The sequence below is a fragment of the Tupaia chinensis genome, unplaced genomic scaffold, assembly GCF_000334495.1.
Source record: "Tupaia chinensis unplaced genomic scaffold, TupChi_1.0 Scaffold000567_1, whole genome shotgun sequence".
NCBI classification, from domain to species: domain Eukaryota; kingdom Metazoa; phylum Chordata; class Mammalia; order Scandentia; family Tupaiidae; genus Tupaia; species Tupaia belangeri.
The window spans coordinates 3,801,485-3,819,129 of NW_006160080.1; the positions used below are offsets into that span (position 1 = coordinate 3,801,485).

Sequence of the window (17,645 nt, forward strand, 5' to 3'; positions counted from 1 at the left end):
CTGTCCCCCCCCAGTGGTGATTTCTTGCTTTCTGTCTGTTTCTGTATCTCCAGTGAGTGCATGTGTCCTATAGCAAAAATCTCTCTCTCTCTAAAAAAATAAGAAAAAAAAAACATAATAAAAGAGCATGCTAAAGACTCTGGGACAGCTGGGACCAAGAGAATGTTCTGAAATAATGGAAATATTCTGTTCTCTGCAGTCCAATATGGTAGCTTCTCGGCATATAGGACTGTTGTGCAGAAATGACGGCTTTGGGCTCCAGAGCTGAAAATCTGGGGTGGAAGTGTGCAGTTGCTTGCAGAGTTGCACACCTGATGTGCTGCTAGGAAATCCCAGAGCCCCAGGAAGGGAACTTCTGGTGACCCAATATCCCCTACAGGCTCTGGCTGCAGTGAATGACAGAGAGAGGGGCCTTGGCAAGGCATGTGCCTTCTAACTAATCCACAATTGGTTATTAAGAAAGGATTGGCACTGTCACCTCTCCGCTCCCTGTGCTGCTGGGTCTGGGACTTTACAAAGCACATTTCTGCTTCACCTGCTGTTCCCTGATAGGTTTCGCAACTGGGTGGTACTAGAGTGGGGCCCTAGAGGAGGCAGGAGAGAAGGGGGACTTGCTCTTCCCAGTGTGTTCACTGTTACTGTGAGTGACCTTCACACTGGACCCTCAGTTGGTGCTTGTCTCCAGCTTTATGTCACCCCATACTCCCAGAATCAGCCTTATCTTGTCCCACAGAGGGACTTGGTCCAGGCTGGTGACACTCCAACTTCAAAGTTTTAACCCTACTCCGTTTGCCCACACCGCACATTCTAAGCTCCAGGGATCTAGGCAGCTTCCTGATGCCTCAGTGTCTCATCGTTCCGCCTTTTCAGTACCTAGTAAACATTCTTTCGATTAAATTCTCTCTGTAGGGGGCCAGTGGGTGGCTTGGTGATTGGGACAGTGGATTCCCACATTGCCAACTGTAATTCGAGTCCTGGACCTGGTAGCTTGAGAATCGTGCAGGGGTGTGTGTGTGTGTAAGTGCCCAGAATTCCAAGAGGAGAATGGGGGAGAAAGGACTGTGGTGCAGTCATCCCCCCCAGGGGTTGATTTCTTGCTTTCCCTTTGTCTCGCTCTGGTGAGCACATGCACCATATAACAAAAACCTAAAAAACAACTGTGAAAATAACTGGGGTGATTTTTATTTACCTACCTGGACCTTGACAAATACAACCACTAAAAGTTAATTCGTATAAGAGCTAAAGACTCAACTTACAAAATGATGCAGTAATAAAAGATAGCACTAACCCAATAGCAATGGCTAAGTAACCTTGATCAAGTAACTCTTCACCTTAGTACAACTCCTTCATAACTGAAACCTCTTTGGGCTGCTCAGTGCTAAGTTCGGAGGTTTTCTTCATATAGAGCTATGATGGTCACCCTCTTTCCAAAGCCAAGGACTTAGCGATGACATCATATTATTAATCTATTACTATGTAATAAATTACCCCCAAATTTAGCAGCTTAACAAAACAGAGTTATGACCTCACAAAGTTTCTAAGGGTTGGAATCCAAGGGCAGCTAACAAGGTAATTCTCATTTGGGGTCTCCCATGAGGTGACAGTCAAGATGTCAGCTGGGGATGCAGTCATCTGAAGGTGAGACTGGGGCTGGGGAGCAGCTTTGGCTTGCTGAATCAGGCTGAGGTTAGTAGGAGGCTTCAGTTTCTTACCACTGGGATTCTTCACAGAGTTGCTCAAGACATGGCTTCGCTCAGAACGAGTGATTCGGAAGAAAGAGGGGTGCCGCACTGCCTTCTATTACTTAGTCTCCAGGCCACACACCATCACTCCCACTTGATTCAACTCATTAGAAGTGAGCCACTAAATCCAGCCCATGTTCAATGGAAGGGGATTATATAAGGGTGTGTGTACCAGGAGGTGATCACTGGAGGACCTCACGGAGGCCACCTGCCACAATCTCTGACCTCCAGTCAGTACTTGATGGCTTACAGACCGTTTCCAGGTACCCTTGTCCATCTGACCCTGGCAACTCCATGAGGTCGGGCAGAGGAGGCACTCTCTACGGTTATTCCTACTTTACGTACGAGTAAACTGAGGTTTGGATAAGCTGGGTTCAGAAGAACCAATGTCTTCCACCTCCAAGTTCAGAAGGGCACACCACAACATTGCAGATCTGTGTAATGAGCCAAAGAGCAGTACTGCTGGAGAACAGGCCATGTGAGTGAGAGCAGCAGATGCAAGAATTTCCAAAGCCGTGTTGTAGCTTCTTTCCATTTAAACAGGAAGGTATAGAGCAATAATGGAAAACCGAGTGCTCCATTTTACTTGCTACTATGAGGGGTCCTCCAAAAGCTCAAGGAAAAGCATATCTCGAAAAAGCTATGCATGGATTTCTAATTTTTTTACACCTACATAAACTCATATTTTAATTCCATTTTTTCCATGAGGCTTTTGAAGTCTCCCCTGTATATTCACAGAGTGACCATCCATTCACGGTACACAGCCAACACAGAGAGATGGAACCACACAACTATTTCAAATAATTGAGGGAATATGCCCTAGGCGGTATGCATGTTGGGGGTATATGTCGGCTATACCAAAAGCTGGATTCTGTCGGGAACGCCGAGTGTGTATGGCACTGTGAGGCATCTGAACAATACAGAAATCCTGGAAAATTGGCTTGCCTTAAATCTGGCTCTCTTGGGAACCTCACGTCCTCCCTAAGCAGCATGTACCCTAAGGTGTGCCCACCACGCTGGTCACTGGGTCAGCCGCGTAGCCATAGTCTTCAGGTACCTACAACAGCACAGTGGTGCAGAGTTCAGAACAAGGTGACCAGAAGACCCACAGGCACTGACCCAGCCCCTTGGGACAGTTTTAAATTATTAGCAAAGAAAACACACAGTGCAGGATGATATTTTTTGACTGAGACACCAAGATATGATCCAGATACCAGGGCAAGGGGTGAGATGAGGGCCATGAGGTACACATTTTCTAAGGGACTCTCAGACAAACAGTCACACAATTCTTGAGCCCCTTACCCAGAGGCCTCCACTCCAGTGGGAGGGGTTCAAAGGGCTGAGAGGTAGAGACTGAGTGAAGGCCTATGTGCTGAAGGCAGTTTCTTTAGAGAAGCCTGTGCCAGGCTGCCTGCCCTCTCTCAGGTTAGAGGACTTGGGGCAGGGCTGACCCTAGAAAGATGTGGACATGTGGAACTCAAAAAAAGCCAGAAAGTCGTGGGCCTGTGGCAACTCGAGCAACTCAAAACTGACTCAAGATAATCGCACCTGAATTGATGCCACACATATCAGTATCTTTCACAGGCCCCTGAGATAACATTAGTACCCCAAGTTTCAAAACTAAACATTGGGGCTAGCGGGTGGTGTAGTGGTTAAGGCGCCAGACCCAGTGGCTTGAAACTCACACTGGGCTTGTGTGTGTGAGTGTGTGTGTGTGTGTGTGTGTGTGTGTGTGTGCACCCAAAATCCCAAGAGGAGAATGGAGGAGAAGGGAGTGCAATGTGGCCATCCTCCCTGGGGTCTCACTTCCTCCTTCTCTGTCTCTCTCTCTCCAGCAAGCATACGCACCCTATAGTAAAAATCTCTCTAAAACAAAACAAAACACTTAACATTAATGAAGTACAGAAAAGAGAAGTGAGGTGCAGCTTCCCATGGCCTCACAGGCTACCCTAGTTGCCCTGCTCAAGGGATGGACCCGGTGAAAAGGGCACCACTTCTTTCTAACCCAAAGCCTTTGAGGGGGTCCTCACTGGTCCCACTCAGAGCCCACTATGTATGTGTCCCTCATAAGCAAATTGCAAGGAGGGGTAGCTCCAGAGGGACAGCAGGTAGGGGGACCACAAGGTTTTGGCGATACTACTAGGTCCTCCAAACAGTGGGTGGAAGACACACAAGCCTTGGACACAAGATGTGGGTCCCATTGTAGCAGTATTGATTTAAGGTCTTTTCAAAAGGAATTCTGCTCAAATGCAGCCTTCTGGGGCCTGAACCCCTCAGGAGGGAGATGGAGGGGTGGATATAACGTGAGGGGTAAATGACTGAGAGGTCAGAGGGCAGTCAGCCAAAGGACAAGCCCTTCTCATGACATGGGAGGTATGTTCAGAGGCATTCAGTGGGACAAGAAGCAGTAAACATGGGCCAGGCCCAGAGCACACAGCAACCTGCCACAGTGCTAGCCGAATGCCAGTTCTCCGGGTCCCTTTCCTCTCCTAGCTGCAGCGGTGAGTAGGAAAAGAGGTTAGGAAGTGGGGACCAGCTGTGGTGGCACATGCTGCAAAGACTCTGTTCTGGATGCAACCACAGAAGAGGCCTGGGTTAACTCCCAACGTAACCTAAAGGCCTTACGCCATGGTGCACGCCTGTTCATAGCAGCATTATGCACAATAGTCACAAAGTAGAAGCAAGCCAAATGGCCATTAACTGGTAAATGGTCTATCCAGATGGTGGAATACCACTCAGCCACAGACAAACGAAGTAGCGACACAAGCTACAGCAGGGATGAACCTTGGTAACACTACACCAAATCAAAGCTAGATGCGAAACAAAAACAAAATGGTACTATTTCATGTGCATGAAATATCCAGAACAGGCAAATCTATACCAACAGGAAGTAGGTCAGTGGTTGCCTGGGGCTGGGTGGGAATAGGGGTTGACTGCAAAGGCGCACAGGGATCTTTTGGGATATTCAAACACTGGATCATGCCAATGGCAGCACAGTTCAGCTAATTTACTAGAAACCACTGAATTGTGCACTCCAGTTGGGAGCTTTTATGATACGTAAGTTATAGCTAATAAAGCTGTTAGAAAAAAAAAAAAAAAACAAGAAGAGGAGCTGACCCTGTGCCCTTCCTCCAATCCTAGCTGAGTGGAAACCCTTCAGAGAAACACAGGCCCAGAAGGTGCCTGAAGCCATGGGCGTTCCTGCTGGGCTCAGATGGAGAAGCCCCAGCACAGCTGCCCAGCCCAGAGTTCTGCAGCAACTAGCTGAGACTGCTCTACAGAACTGTTCTTTTTTGCAACGAGCAATGATATGCAAGGGAATTTCCAAACCAAAATGAGACCCCTTCTTTATTATTCCCCAAACACCCCTGCATTATTTTGCAATGCAAAATTCATGCCTCCTCAAGCCAATTACTTGGGAAATGTGATATGCAATAATGAATTATACATGTGTTTTCTTTGTGAATTTTTTTTCTCCTCAGGGATGCTAATTATGAGATAAATTGTTGGGGGTTTTATGTCTTGGAATAACTCCTTGTCACATCAGAGCCCCTCTTGCTACGTATTGCCAAGCTAATTGGTGGCTTCCAAAGAGGAGGATATAAGTCATTTTCAATTAGGGTAGCAAAATGCTAAAAGATAAAAAAGTACCAGTCATACATATTCATCTGTAATACTGATATTATATACTGTCTGTGTATATTTATATCAGAAACAATGAATGAAAATTCAATACACTATTTCTTTGAGAGATTCTGATGGAGTCCTTAGTGTGATATTTTTCCACTTTGAGATGCATGTGCTTCCCCTTGTGTTACAGCTGAGAAGTCATTCTTGATACATTAAAACTCCATTTAGATGGAGAATATATCTCTGTGGGTGTCCGGTGGCCAACATACAACAGTTCTCTTGTTGAAAGAAAGTCTTTCAAAGCTAATAAGTTATTCATCAAAATAAGGCCCAAGATCTCCACTCCGCGGCTTCCGTGACAACAAGGATAGGGAATGGCCGATCTCTCTGTCGTGGCTTATCTCAGAGCTATCGCATTATAAGAGCTGTTTCATAATTCTATCAAGCAAGACCTCTGTGACCCTTATGTTACTCCTCAAGGACCTATAAGCCCTTTCTTATTCAAAATCACTTCTTTGTGCAGATCAGAGTATCTGTTTTGAAGCAGAAATTTCAAAAAGCCATAGGTAACTTTTGAGTCTCATTCTACCTAACAGTCTTGTAAAACGTAGAGCTACTTAGTAATTGTACACCACTCTGACTCCAGTTCCTCTCAACACATAAAGTAGTCCATTACTGAAACTTACTGAAACATGGAAAAGAAACTCAATTCCCTAAACCCGTTTAGAATACCATAGTCTCCCAGAAGAATTCTCCCCTGTCAAAAACATAATCATATCAACACACAAGGTACCAGAATTCACTAAGGAAATACATGTTTTTTTTTAAAGATATTTTTCCATAGGACACACATGTGACACAGAGAGAAGGAAAGTGAGAAGCCACCCCCAGGGGTATGGCCACACTATAATCCCTTCTTCATTCTCCTCTTGGGATTTTGGGCATGCATGCATACTTGGCCCAAAATGTTTTTCAGGTCACTGCGTCTGGGACTTGAACCACACAGTTGGCCATGTTGGATCCAGCCTCCTTAACCACCATGCTACTGGCTGGCCCAGTAACAGGCTGTTTTTAATGATAGACTAATGAAATGTCCTAATGAGCTATCTGAGAAATACTGTTATTCAGAATTACCTACAATTTTGAATAATGTGGTATTAACTTTAAAAAGATGCTGACATTTGATCGGTTAAGAAATCCTCAGAGGGACCAGCAGATGGTGTAACAGTTATATTGCTGGATCCCATGTTGTTGAGCACAGTCTGAGTCTCAGACCTGGCAGCTTAAAACTCATGCCGGCACATGTGCATGCATGCCCAAAATCCTGAGAGGAGAATGGAGGAGAAGGGATTGTGATGTGGCCATCCCTGCTAGGGGTCAGTTCTCATTTTCTGTCTCTCTGGGTAGCACACATGCCCTATAACAAAAATCTTAAAACAACAACAACAACAACAAACCTCTGAAAACCTTAGCAGAGTACTGACTTTTTTTTTTTCTTCTGTAAACTCCTGAGGCCAGAATCCTCTGACTTAAAAATAAAAGTTTATTTATTTCTTCCATGAGCATGTGAGCGAGAGAGACCAGCACCCCAATAGGGTCTTGGTGCCTCTCGCTTCAGCCAGCCCTGGATCATGGGTACGTGCATGCCCAGCATACCAGGGGAGGTCTTGGCCTTGCAGAGTGTATGTAGCCTTTTACTGCGGCACCACAGCCTGGCCCCAGACTCATCCCACTTTTTTTCTAATATATATTTCATTTTAATTTATCTTATACATTCAATCACTATACATCACTTAGCTTGTAAAGTGAATTCTCCCAACATGAATATACTTCACCCCAGTCCAGCTGAGGATACTATACACGTTATTATCCACAGATAATCAGCCATTTTTGTGTCCCATAAATGTCTTGCCTCTCTATTTTTTCCTTAATATCTTTCCTCACACTCTCCCCCTTCTCCCACCCCACCTCACATTATTTTGGGGAGAGATTTTTGCTATAGAGCACGTCCACTCACCAGAGAGACAAAGACAGACAGAGAGACACAAAGTGAGAAATCACCCCCAGGGGGATGACCACACTGCAGTCCCTTCTCCTCTGTTCTCCTCCTGGGATCTTGGGCACACATGCACACATACCCAGGATGAATTTCAAGCTACTGGGTCTGGGACTCAAACCGCAGTCAGCCATATGGGAGTCCAGCGATGTAACCACTATGCCATCTGCTGGTCCCACCATCCCACTTTTGAAAGATCATTAGAATAAACCAGTCTTGTTGCCACAAGTGGCTAAGTACTTCACTATGAAAAAGTTCAAATGATTTGAGGTTAGGAACAATTACCCTGTGCACTTTAAGCATCAGTTGCCCACTCGTGCCGAGAAGGTGCTCAGTGAGTAATTCTTGAATAGCAGCAGCTCATGCCAAAAGCCTAGCTGTAAGGTGGCCACCCCACGCCAAACTCTGTTCTGCTTACCCGCAAAAGTCTCTGTGCATGGATTCACTCCTGCAAGACGCTTAGAGGTTCCAAAATCGGAGATTTTCACCACTCCACTGTAGGTGTTCACCAGAACATTGTCACCCTTTAAAGAGCAATATCAAGTGCATAAAGACAGATTTAAATGAATCAACATGACACAGATCAGGACCTGAGAAACTGTCACAAGTCTCTAGGAAGACTATACTGGCACTTTGGGGACCACCATGCTTAATCGTATCCCTCTGTGAGCCTGTCACTCAGTAGACACAGCTGACAGCTCTCATGATCTGCTGTTCCGAGCAAAACAAAACCTCAGCAGATTAAAAAAGCAGCTACCTTTATGTCCCTGTGCACGATCTGGTTTTCGTGGAGATACTTAAGGCCTTCCAGGATCTGTTTGGTGTAAAACTTGATGGTAGGCTCCTTCATTGGCCCCCATTTGGATCGCAAAAGAGCAGAAAGGCTTCCTAGAAATGGACACAGCAAAAGCACTCATCAGGATAACCTAGATTTTTTTTTTAAAGAATTATTTTATTTTAGGGCCAGCAGGTGGCACGGTGGGTAGGGGGGCTGGACTTCCACATGGCCAACTGTGTTTCAAGTCCCAGACCTGGTTGGTGGCTTGCTTTCTCACTTTCCCCCACCCCCTCACTCTCCCCCTCTGTGGTCAAATTAAAATGAATGGATGAATGAATGAATAAATAAAACAAAATAAAATAATTTTTTAAAGAATTATTTTATTTAACTTGATTTATTTTTATTATTTTTAAGTTCGACCCAAGAGAGACAAAGAGAGAGGGGAGAAAGCAAGAGAGCAAATCATCAGGTCCAGGACTTGAACCATAGTTGGCCATGTGGGAGTCCAGTGACTCAACCACCATGCTATCTGCCAGCCCTATAGATAAGCAAACTTTCATTGTGAGAGAATAGAGTGAGGTGATGCTTCTAACCTGATGTAAGAGCTCACATCAGCACCATCGTATCTGAGCTAAATGCCAAGCCTTTCCTCCCTCTCTACAGCTAGGGCAGGGAGTGACTAGAAGCAAGTCAGCATAGTAGCCTGACCAGAGGTGGAGGGCAAACAGGAACCCCGAATCACCCCTGCAGTTCAGTTGGGCCAACTTTGGGTTTAGCTCTGCTCAGTTGCCCAAAGTCAGGAGGAGAGAGAAACCATGCTCTGTCAACTTGGAGTCAGGGCCCAATGTCATAGCTAACTCAGGTGCGTGACACTTGTTTTGCTGAACAACTGTCTCAGACATTGTGCTTGGGTTGGAGTCATGTTTTCTACCTTGTCTTGTGATCAGAGGAGGACAGGTCTAGAGTGAGGGGCTCTTTAGGGTGATAGAGACTAGGATTGGAGAAGGTAGGGCCTTTCTGCTTTCATGTGAGAAGGCCCCATTGCAGATCACAAGGACAGGACCATCTTGATTAACAACCTCGTTGCCCCAATTGCACTATCAAACACTGAATACGAGGGCTGAAAGAAAAACTCTCTTCAGGACATTCTGACCACGTGTCTCAGAGGTTGTCATGAGAGCTGCAGGCCCTCAGGCATCAGCTGGTCTCAGCTTCGCCACTTCCACACACTGTGGGACCTTGCTCGAGCTCGGTTTCCCCATCTGTGAGCGGGAATAAACACATCTATTTCTAATTCTGTTGTTGCCCTTAAACCTAATGTCTGGAACATCAACTAATATGAATAGCAACTGACCTATTTTATGCAACTTGAGGGAAAGAAGAATTTTATTTATCTTTAATGTAACCCACAAAACATAGCCCACTGCCTGGCTCCTAACCTATGTAATCATACTCAATACAGCAGTAGGCTCTTAATTAACTGTTGGTTGGTTGAATGAATGAATAATGCAAATTTCTAATGGAAGTTTTTACATTTTTATTTAGCTAATAATAATTATTTTATTAAAATTTTTATTTCTTTTAATATTAGTTCAATAAGGACTTACTAAGTTCTTGTCCTCTGCTAAGCAACAAGAGCTATACATGCATTATCTAATTTAATCTACCCAACAACCCAAGATAGGGTTATTATTAGTCTAATAATTGTTACCCTAACTATTACAGTACTTATTATTACTTCAATTTTACAATTCATTTATTCAAGCAAAAAGCTAAGGACACAGAAAGTAACATCTGCCCAAGGTCACAGAGCTTGTAGTTAGCCAGATCTATTCAAATCAGAGCCTGGTTCCAGCTCCGAGGAATTCTTATCTCCTATATTCTGTCACCTGCATTTGTGGGTTTTGTGGATAAAGCACTGGTGTCTCATTTCATTATAGATATGTTATTTTGCAATGTCACACTCAAAACCAAAGTCCTTTCTTTACCCATCCTCAAACCGTCGGTTTTTTGTTTGTTTGTTTTTTGAGAGGTTTTTCCTATAGGGCACGTGCATTCGCCAGAAAGACAGAGAGAGACAGAAAGCAAGAAATTACCCTCCGGGGGGGAGGAGGATGGCCACATCACAATCTCCTTTCCTCCATTCTCCTCTCAGGATCTTGGGCACACATGCACACGCGCTCGGCATGAGTTTAAGCCACTAGGTCCAGGACTCAAACTGGGTCAACTACATGGGAGTCCAGAGACATAGCCATTACACCAAACCATCCTTAAACTCCAAACCATACTTAAACAGCCCAGTGGCTGGTACTCAGGACACAGTCAATGAATACTTATTGGTTGAATAAACAAAGCAGAAATAGACTGCTTATGTGATTTTGGAAAGTCTGTATCCAACTCTTCTGAGAATCAAATGCTTTCTGACATCTAAAAGGTACGTCATTTTAAAAATGGCAGGATGATCAATGATGTCCATATTAGATCTTCATTAGCAGTTTTCAGAACGTGAGACCAAAATTCAGTGCTGCTCACCTCCAGGCACCTGCTCCATAAATATCTTAATGTAGCCATTCTCCGAAACAGAGCCCAGGTACTGAACAATGTTGCGGTGCTTGAGATACTTGTGCAGGGCTATCTCTTCGTGCAGAGGCTGAGAATACCTAGAGGGAAAAACCACAGCTAGCGTCACCTGCCAAAGTCCAGGGGCTCCAGACCCACGTCACACCTCACCAGCACCTGCCCTGCTGCTGGTCACCCCTTCTTTCTCTCCCTTGGCTTCCATGAGACTGCTCAGTTTCTCACTTGTAAGATAGGACACCACCACCAGGTGCATAGGGCTGTGGGGGACCAAAGCTGTCAAGTTTCTCAGACACCTAATGACGTGACTGGCATGTGGTAAGTACTCGACTACTGATGACTGCTATTGTTGCTATTACCACCGTTTGGGCCTGAATTCACTCAGCATCCTCTCTCAATAGCCCCCTTTCCTCTGCTTCCTATGAAAGGGAGGGACTGTTCTAGAAGGTTCTCTTCTAAGCTGCCTTTTAGTTTTACTCTATAGATTTACCTCCAGTCACAACAGCAGCAACCTAATGGGTCACCCAGCCTCAGCCTCTGGCCTTTTCAGATTATTCCCCACCCCTGGTTACTACCTCTTGTGATAACACATACTTCGCTGTATCATCTCCCTACATAAATTCTACATAAAGGCCGCATTGTGTAACATGGCACATGAGGACCTTTGGAATTGGTGAGCCTACACCTGTTTGCATGTTTGCCTCATCTCAAGAGCCCTCCACTGTCCCACATCCTACATTCAAGTCACATCAAACAATCTGTTGTCCTCTGAATGTACTCCATGTTATTTATTTTTTTTTAAAGAGAAATTTTTGTTATACAGCACATACGCTTGCCAGAGAGACAGAGACAGACAGAAAGCAAGAAATCACCTCCCGGAGGCATGCCCCCACCACAATTCCTTCTCCTCCATTCTCCTCTTGGAATTTTGGGCACACATGCACAAGTGTCTGGCATGAGTTTTAAGCCACTGGTTCCAAGACTTGAACCACGGTTGACTCTTTCCAAGCAATCTAACCATTATGCCATCTGCTGGCCGCTGGCCTCACGTACTCTGTTTTGTTTTGTTTTGTTTGACAGAGAGATTTTTGCTATAGGGCCCGTGTGCTCGCCAGGGACACGAGGAGAAAGAAGGTGAGAAATCACCTCTCAGGGAGATGGCCACAATGCAATCCCTTCTCCAGTCTCCTCTCAGAATTTTGGGCAGGCACACACATATACCCAGCGTTGGTATTAAGCCACCAGGTCCAGGCCTTGAACTGTGGTCGATTATATGTGAGTCCAGTGATGTAACCATTAAGCCATCTGCTGGTCCCTATACTCCATGTTTTAATAACTATTCTTCCCTCAACATAGGCCTCCTTTTCTGCCAAACAAACTCCTACTCATGCTTAAAAGAGCAGCTCAAAGATAATTTATTTTCTCAAACTCGCTACAACTCACCCGACGAAAGTAAGTCACCCCTCGTAGCATTCTAAACACACTCTATGTGTCCCTCTATTATGGAACTTGTTGCTCTGATTCACAGGTGAAGTATCTGCGTACGCACCAAAATGGTATTGCCCTGGGATTAGGGTCATATCCCAGCCACCTTTCAGTCAGTCCCTAGTTTGGCCTGGAATCTGGAAAGAAGGCATCCTTTATCAGTTCAGCCTGTAAAGTTAGGGCCTGGACGAAAGTCTCCGGGTCCCTTCTGTTCTAAATCCCCAGGAACTACTATTAGCAATGAAAAGCTGGAACATTTATTGCTACCAATTGAAGGAGCTAGGACATGCCAGCAATTTCCCCAGATGTATCCAGCTGGGACATTCGTCCATCAGTAGAATAAGACATAAAGTAGTAGATAGGAACTCAAGAGACCTAGATCCTAGTCTTGTTTCTACACATCCATGGGGAAGTCATTTAATCTTCCTCAGCCTTGGTTTTCTTATTGGTAAAATGAGGAAATTGGGCTCGTTCTTTTCAGGCCTGGTCTTGCAATTCACATATTGTAACATGCTATCCCTCTGAAAATCAACAAATGAATGAATGGTCTTACAGCCTGCAGAAATCACTTGAAACCATCCCTAATAAATCAGTGATCACCTACCTAGAAGGATGTTTGCGCGTACCCATCAGCGCCGGGCACTGGTGGCAACCCCGCAGATGCGGTCTGACGTGCCTGTGGGCCATGAGCCTTAAGCTATGGCCATTATTGTTGTATATAGAAATGCATCTCTACAGAAATGCTGGGCAGTCAACACTGCAATGCTCTTGGTTAGAATTAGGTGGCGTATAAATTCAAAAAGAAGTGAACATTTCATAATAAACTGAAAAAATATCGAAGAAATAAATGAGTACTGATAGTACAAAGAGAGCTCCAAATCAATCCATGGGTAAGGCTGAAGGGCAGAGTGGTTTTCGTTTTTTGTTTTGTTTTGTTTTCGTTTTTGTTTTTCAAAAAGTCTGTATTGCAAAAAATAGCATTTTCACCCCCTTTAATTTTCTGTATGTTCTGTAAGGATACATCCAAACAAATCATGGCCAATGTTCAGTTGTGACTTAAAAGTGCTCAGTCACATTTTAAAAAATATTTGCAAACAACTATCCATCCAAAAATGTAAAATTTTAGACCTAGTTGGTGAGTGGAAATACAACTACAATTTTCTTATATTGGGTCATCGGAAAAGTAATGACATATTTTTCTATGCAAAAGTGCATCAAGACTTTTCTGATGACCCAATATAATCCTGTGGCTAGCAGGTGGCATGGTGGCTAAGGCACTGTATCCCCCATGGCCCAAAATTGAATGATTCGAGTCCCAGACCTAGAGGCTTGAAATACACATCAGGCACATGTTCATGCATGCCCCAAATCTGGAGAGGAGAATGGAGGAGAAGAGATTGCAGTGTGGCCATCCCCCCTGTGGGGTGATTTCTCACTCCTCCCTCCCCCCCACTGTCTGGTGAATGCACAAACCCTATAGAAAAAACCTGTAAGGCACATGCCTCTAAGTGAAGTTGTTCCGTTTTCTCTATTTAGAATACATGAGAACAAAAGCAGATCGCTCTATTACAAGACAGTTACAAGTTTCATGATAACATAATACTTTCGTCTTTAACTGCTCTGCACCACGGAGCGTGGACATGGGATTGTGGGTGTTGAGATGACAACCGAAGAACTGAAGAATGTGGAAGGCCCAGCGCCACTTGCCTGCTGTCTCTCTCCGGGATTTCTTTGATGGCTATTCGCACTTGATTGCTCAGATCTCGGCCGGCATACACAATCCCGTACGTGCCTTTCCCCAAGATGACTCTATCACCATTTGCGTCATGGTCATACTCATACTTAAGAAGGGAACAGGAGGAGATGAAGCACACAACTAGCAGTGAAGAAGCCCCCAAAAAAACCAAAAGTTGCCCAACAATTGTTTATAAATAACATTATTTGAATGTCATTCAAGTCAGAGTTCTCAGATTATGTAGTTTTCATTAAATCAGGAACTTAGGGGCCAGCAGGTGGTGTTAAGGCACCTGAGTCCCACATGGTTGACTATACAGTTTGAATCCAAACTCAGCGGCTTAAAACATATTCCAGGTGCATGTGCATGTGTGCCTAAAATCCCAAGAGAAGAGATTGTGGTGTGGCCATTCTCCGGGGAGGGGGAGGGATTTCTCATTCTCTCTCGCTCTCTTTCTCTCAAAAGCACACGCACCCTATGGTGAAACAAAAAATACATACATACGTACGTACATACATACATAAAAGAGGGAAGAAAAATAAATAATGAATTTAAAGGGGTAGAATTCTAAGTTGTTCATATATTCATTGTACTTTATGAAATGAAGACATGACTATATAAAATGAAATCCAAGAAAATTAAAAATACGACTCACATGTAATTAATGAGCTCACCTTTTAGAGATTAAATGTTGTAATTTAAAACTGTTTCTAAGCATGTTAAGGACTCCACATAGGTGTCTTCCAACAGAATCCCTGCTAACTTGTTAGGAAACAGATCTCTTTCAATAGCCCAGGAAAGAATTGAAGGTCAATAAAACAGTCTTAATACAAAGTATATATGCTGGGATTTTCCCCTACTTTCAGTCACATAGATTGAGCATTGAATACTTTCCACAGAAATTCAATTTACGATTCACACTGCTATTTTGTTCACCCAATCTGATTGTCAAAAGCTGTCGCACATAGCTTATTCCAGCTGACTCTTCCCAGTGATTAAAACAAACATAACTGCAACACTTATTTAAAGCGGTGAGGCAGCAACAGACTATTTCTGTTCTTTTTCATGCTCCACTGTGTCTACTTATAGAAGTGTAGCTTCGACCAGAACAGTGTGTGTATGTGTTTGTGTGTGTGTGTTTGTGTGTCCCCCTTCCCATCTACTTCTAGGGATGCTCGGTAACAATTTGGATTGTAAAAGAGCACCTGACACTGTCTGATTTCAACAGCAACCAGCCTGCTCCATGAAAGGCTTATTTCACACTTTTCTCTGTCCCCCACATTTTTTTCCTTCAGGGTATATCATGCAGTTTATTTCTGTAACAGACTTTGATTCTAAGCTAAGAATTTGAATGATCAATTAAATGATTCAAAGGAACCCCTTTGATGTTTTCTTCCTTTTTTCAATCTTCAAAAAAGTTTCTTTCTTTCATGAGGTGGGCAGGCACCCCAAATAGGATCTGAATGCCACGATTCATCCCCAGTCTCAGCCAGCTCAGGTCATAGGCTCACATGTGTGTGCTTGGCATGTTCAGGGAGGTTCTAGGATGCAAACCCATGACCTATCCAATATAGGTCTAGTTATGTTACTGTGTGCCACCATCTAGTTCCTGATATTTTCTGAAAGAGACCAAGGAATTCGTTTCAGTCTAACTTAAAAGTACATTAAATTGTAATCACTGGGAGAACCAAAATTAGTAATAAATTCGAGTAATTGTACAAGATTAAAATATATGTATAGGGGCCAGCAGGTTGCATAGTGGTTAAGGCCCTGGACTCCCACATGGCTGACTGCAGTTCCAGTCCCAGACCTGGCAGAAGTTTGAAAATCATGCTGGGTACATGTATGCATGTGCGCCCAAAATCCCAGGAGGAGGATGGAAGACAAAGGATTGCAGTGTGGCCGTGCCCCCTGGGGAGGGATTTCTCACTCTCCCTGTCACTGTCTCTCCGTCTCTCTCCTGTGTGTACACATGTCCTATGGCAAAAATCTAATGAAATAAATGTATAACAGGGTAGTAACTGTAGACTAGATTTGGGCTGCCCAAAAAAGCTTATGATGATCCTGTTTTCTTAAACGTGATGTTAAAATGGTTATACTTACTGGGCCAGCAGGTAGTGTGGTAGTTAAGGCACTGGACTTTCACATGGCTGACCGCAGTTCAAGTCCCAGACCTGGTGGCTTGAAAATCATGCCAAGCACGTGTGTGTGTGTGCCCAAAATCCCAGGAAGAGAATGAAGGAGAAAGGATTGTGGCATGACCATCCTCCCTGGGAGGTGATCTCTCACTTTCCCTCTCACTGTCTCTCTCCAGCAAGCACACATACTCTGCGGCAAAAACCTTAAAAATTGTTATATTTATTTTTATTTACATTTAATAAAAATTGTTATACTTAATATACTATGTACAAGTAGATCTAACTAAAGTTATTTTAGGCATAAATGAAAAAGACTATTTCCAGATGGCTAACTATTTCTATTGCAGTCTCAGAGCCATTGTAAATTAACTTAAGTTTTATACAAAAGGAAATTTTTAAGTTTAGTCCCTGACCAAATTTTTCTTAAACATTCTGACAGAGAGAGTCCCAAAATAATGAGATTTTTTTCCCTATAGACACATTAGGCTTAATCTCTGAGGGCCATGTATAGTGATGTCAGGGTGGTTTATAAGTATTTTCAAATACACTCAGAGGATTTTTACACAAAAATGGGACACGTTCTTCAAGCAAAGACAAAATAGATAGGGTTCAGATGGTGATACAGTGATAATGCAATACTCTGCAAGGCTGATTCACATGGAAGGTTCTGGATTCATGTCTGGAGAACTCCCTGAACATGCCACATACATGTGTGTCCACGATTCGGGGCTTGCTGAGGCCAGGAGTGGATCATGTCATGAGGATCCTGTTGAAGGTGCCCTTCTCTCTCTCCTTTTCTCCCTTTCTCCATCTAACTCTCTCACTCATGGGGAAAAAATTAACAAAAAAGACAAAATATATCACTTTTTTGCATGTTCTAGGTTTCTCATGACTCACCTCTAAGGTATCTCCATCCATCTCTCCTTCCAGCTCCACTGTACTTCCCACAGTATTGCTTATCATCTCCTTGACCAAAGAGCAAAATCTAGAAGAGCAAATGTCACATAGATGCTGCTATATATGATCTCTTTTGTTCCCTCCCTTTAACCTGCCCTATTTCATTAAACTGTACTTAAATACAAACCAAACTTCTACAAGTCATGGAACAATCAATCCACTCCTGGATTCGACATGGTACTTCAGTGGTTATCTAAACTAGTCTAAATATATTCATGATTTTTGAATCCTTTCTATACAGTATCTCCTCCAACTGGGGGCCAATCAATGTTTGAACACCTATAGCAGCAGAGAACTTGTTATCTCCCAAAGGCAGGTCATTCTTTGGAGAATTTAACAAGGAATGTTTCACTTTTATTGAACTAATGACTTCTTTCATATGGATTCTACCCACAGATTGCTTAGAATTAACCTTTTTTTCTATACTACAGTCCAACAGAAATGTATATAACATTATCATTCCTGTGAAGTCTTTCCTTCTTGTTCCTTCCCTCACTGTCTCCCCCAAAACTTGTGGGTCACTTCTCTAAGAGGTAATTTATATATA

At 43.6% G+C, this 17,645-nt stretch overlaps 1 protein-coding gene across 1 annotated transcript in view; it reads right to left on the minus strand.

The window, feature by feature from the left end:
- MAP3K15 (mitogen-activated protein kinase kinase kinase 15) overlaps nt 1–17,645 on the minus strand; it is a gene marked incomplete at its 5' end in the record, with an annotated part of 118,727 nt that overhangs the window by 24,860 nt on the left and 76,222 nt on the right. The window contains 5 exon segments of the mRNA XM_014591371.2: nt 7,847–7,952; nt 8,186–8,316; nt 10,739–10,866; nt 13,976–14,109; nt 17,039–17,126. Coding sequence (XP_014446857.1) covers nt 7,847–7,952; nt 8,186–8,316; nt 10,739–10,866; nt 13,976–14,109; nt 17,039–17,126 — 587 coding nt within the window.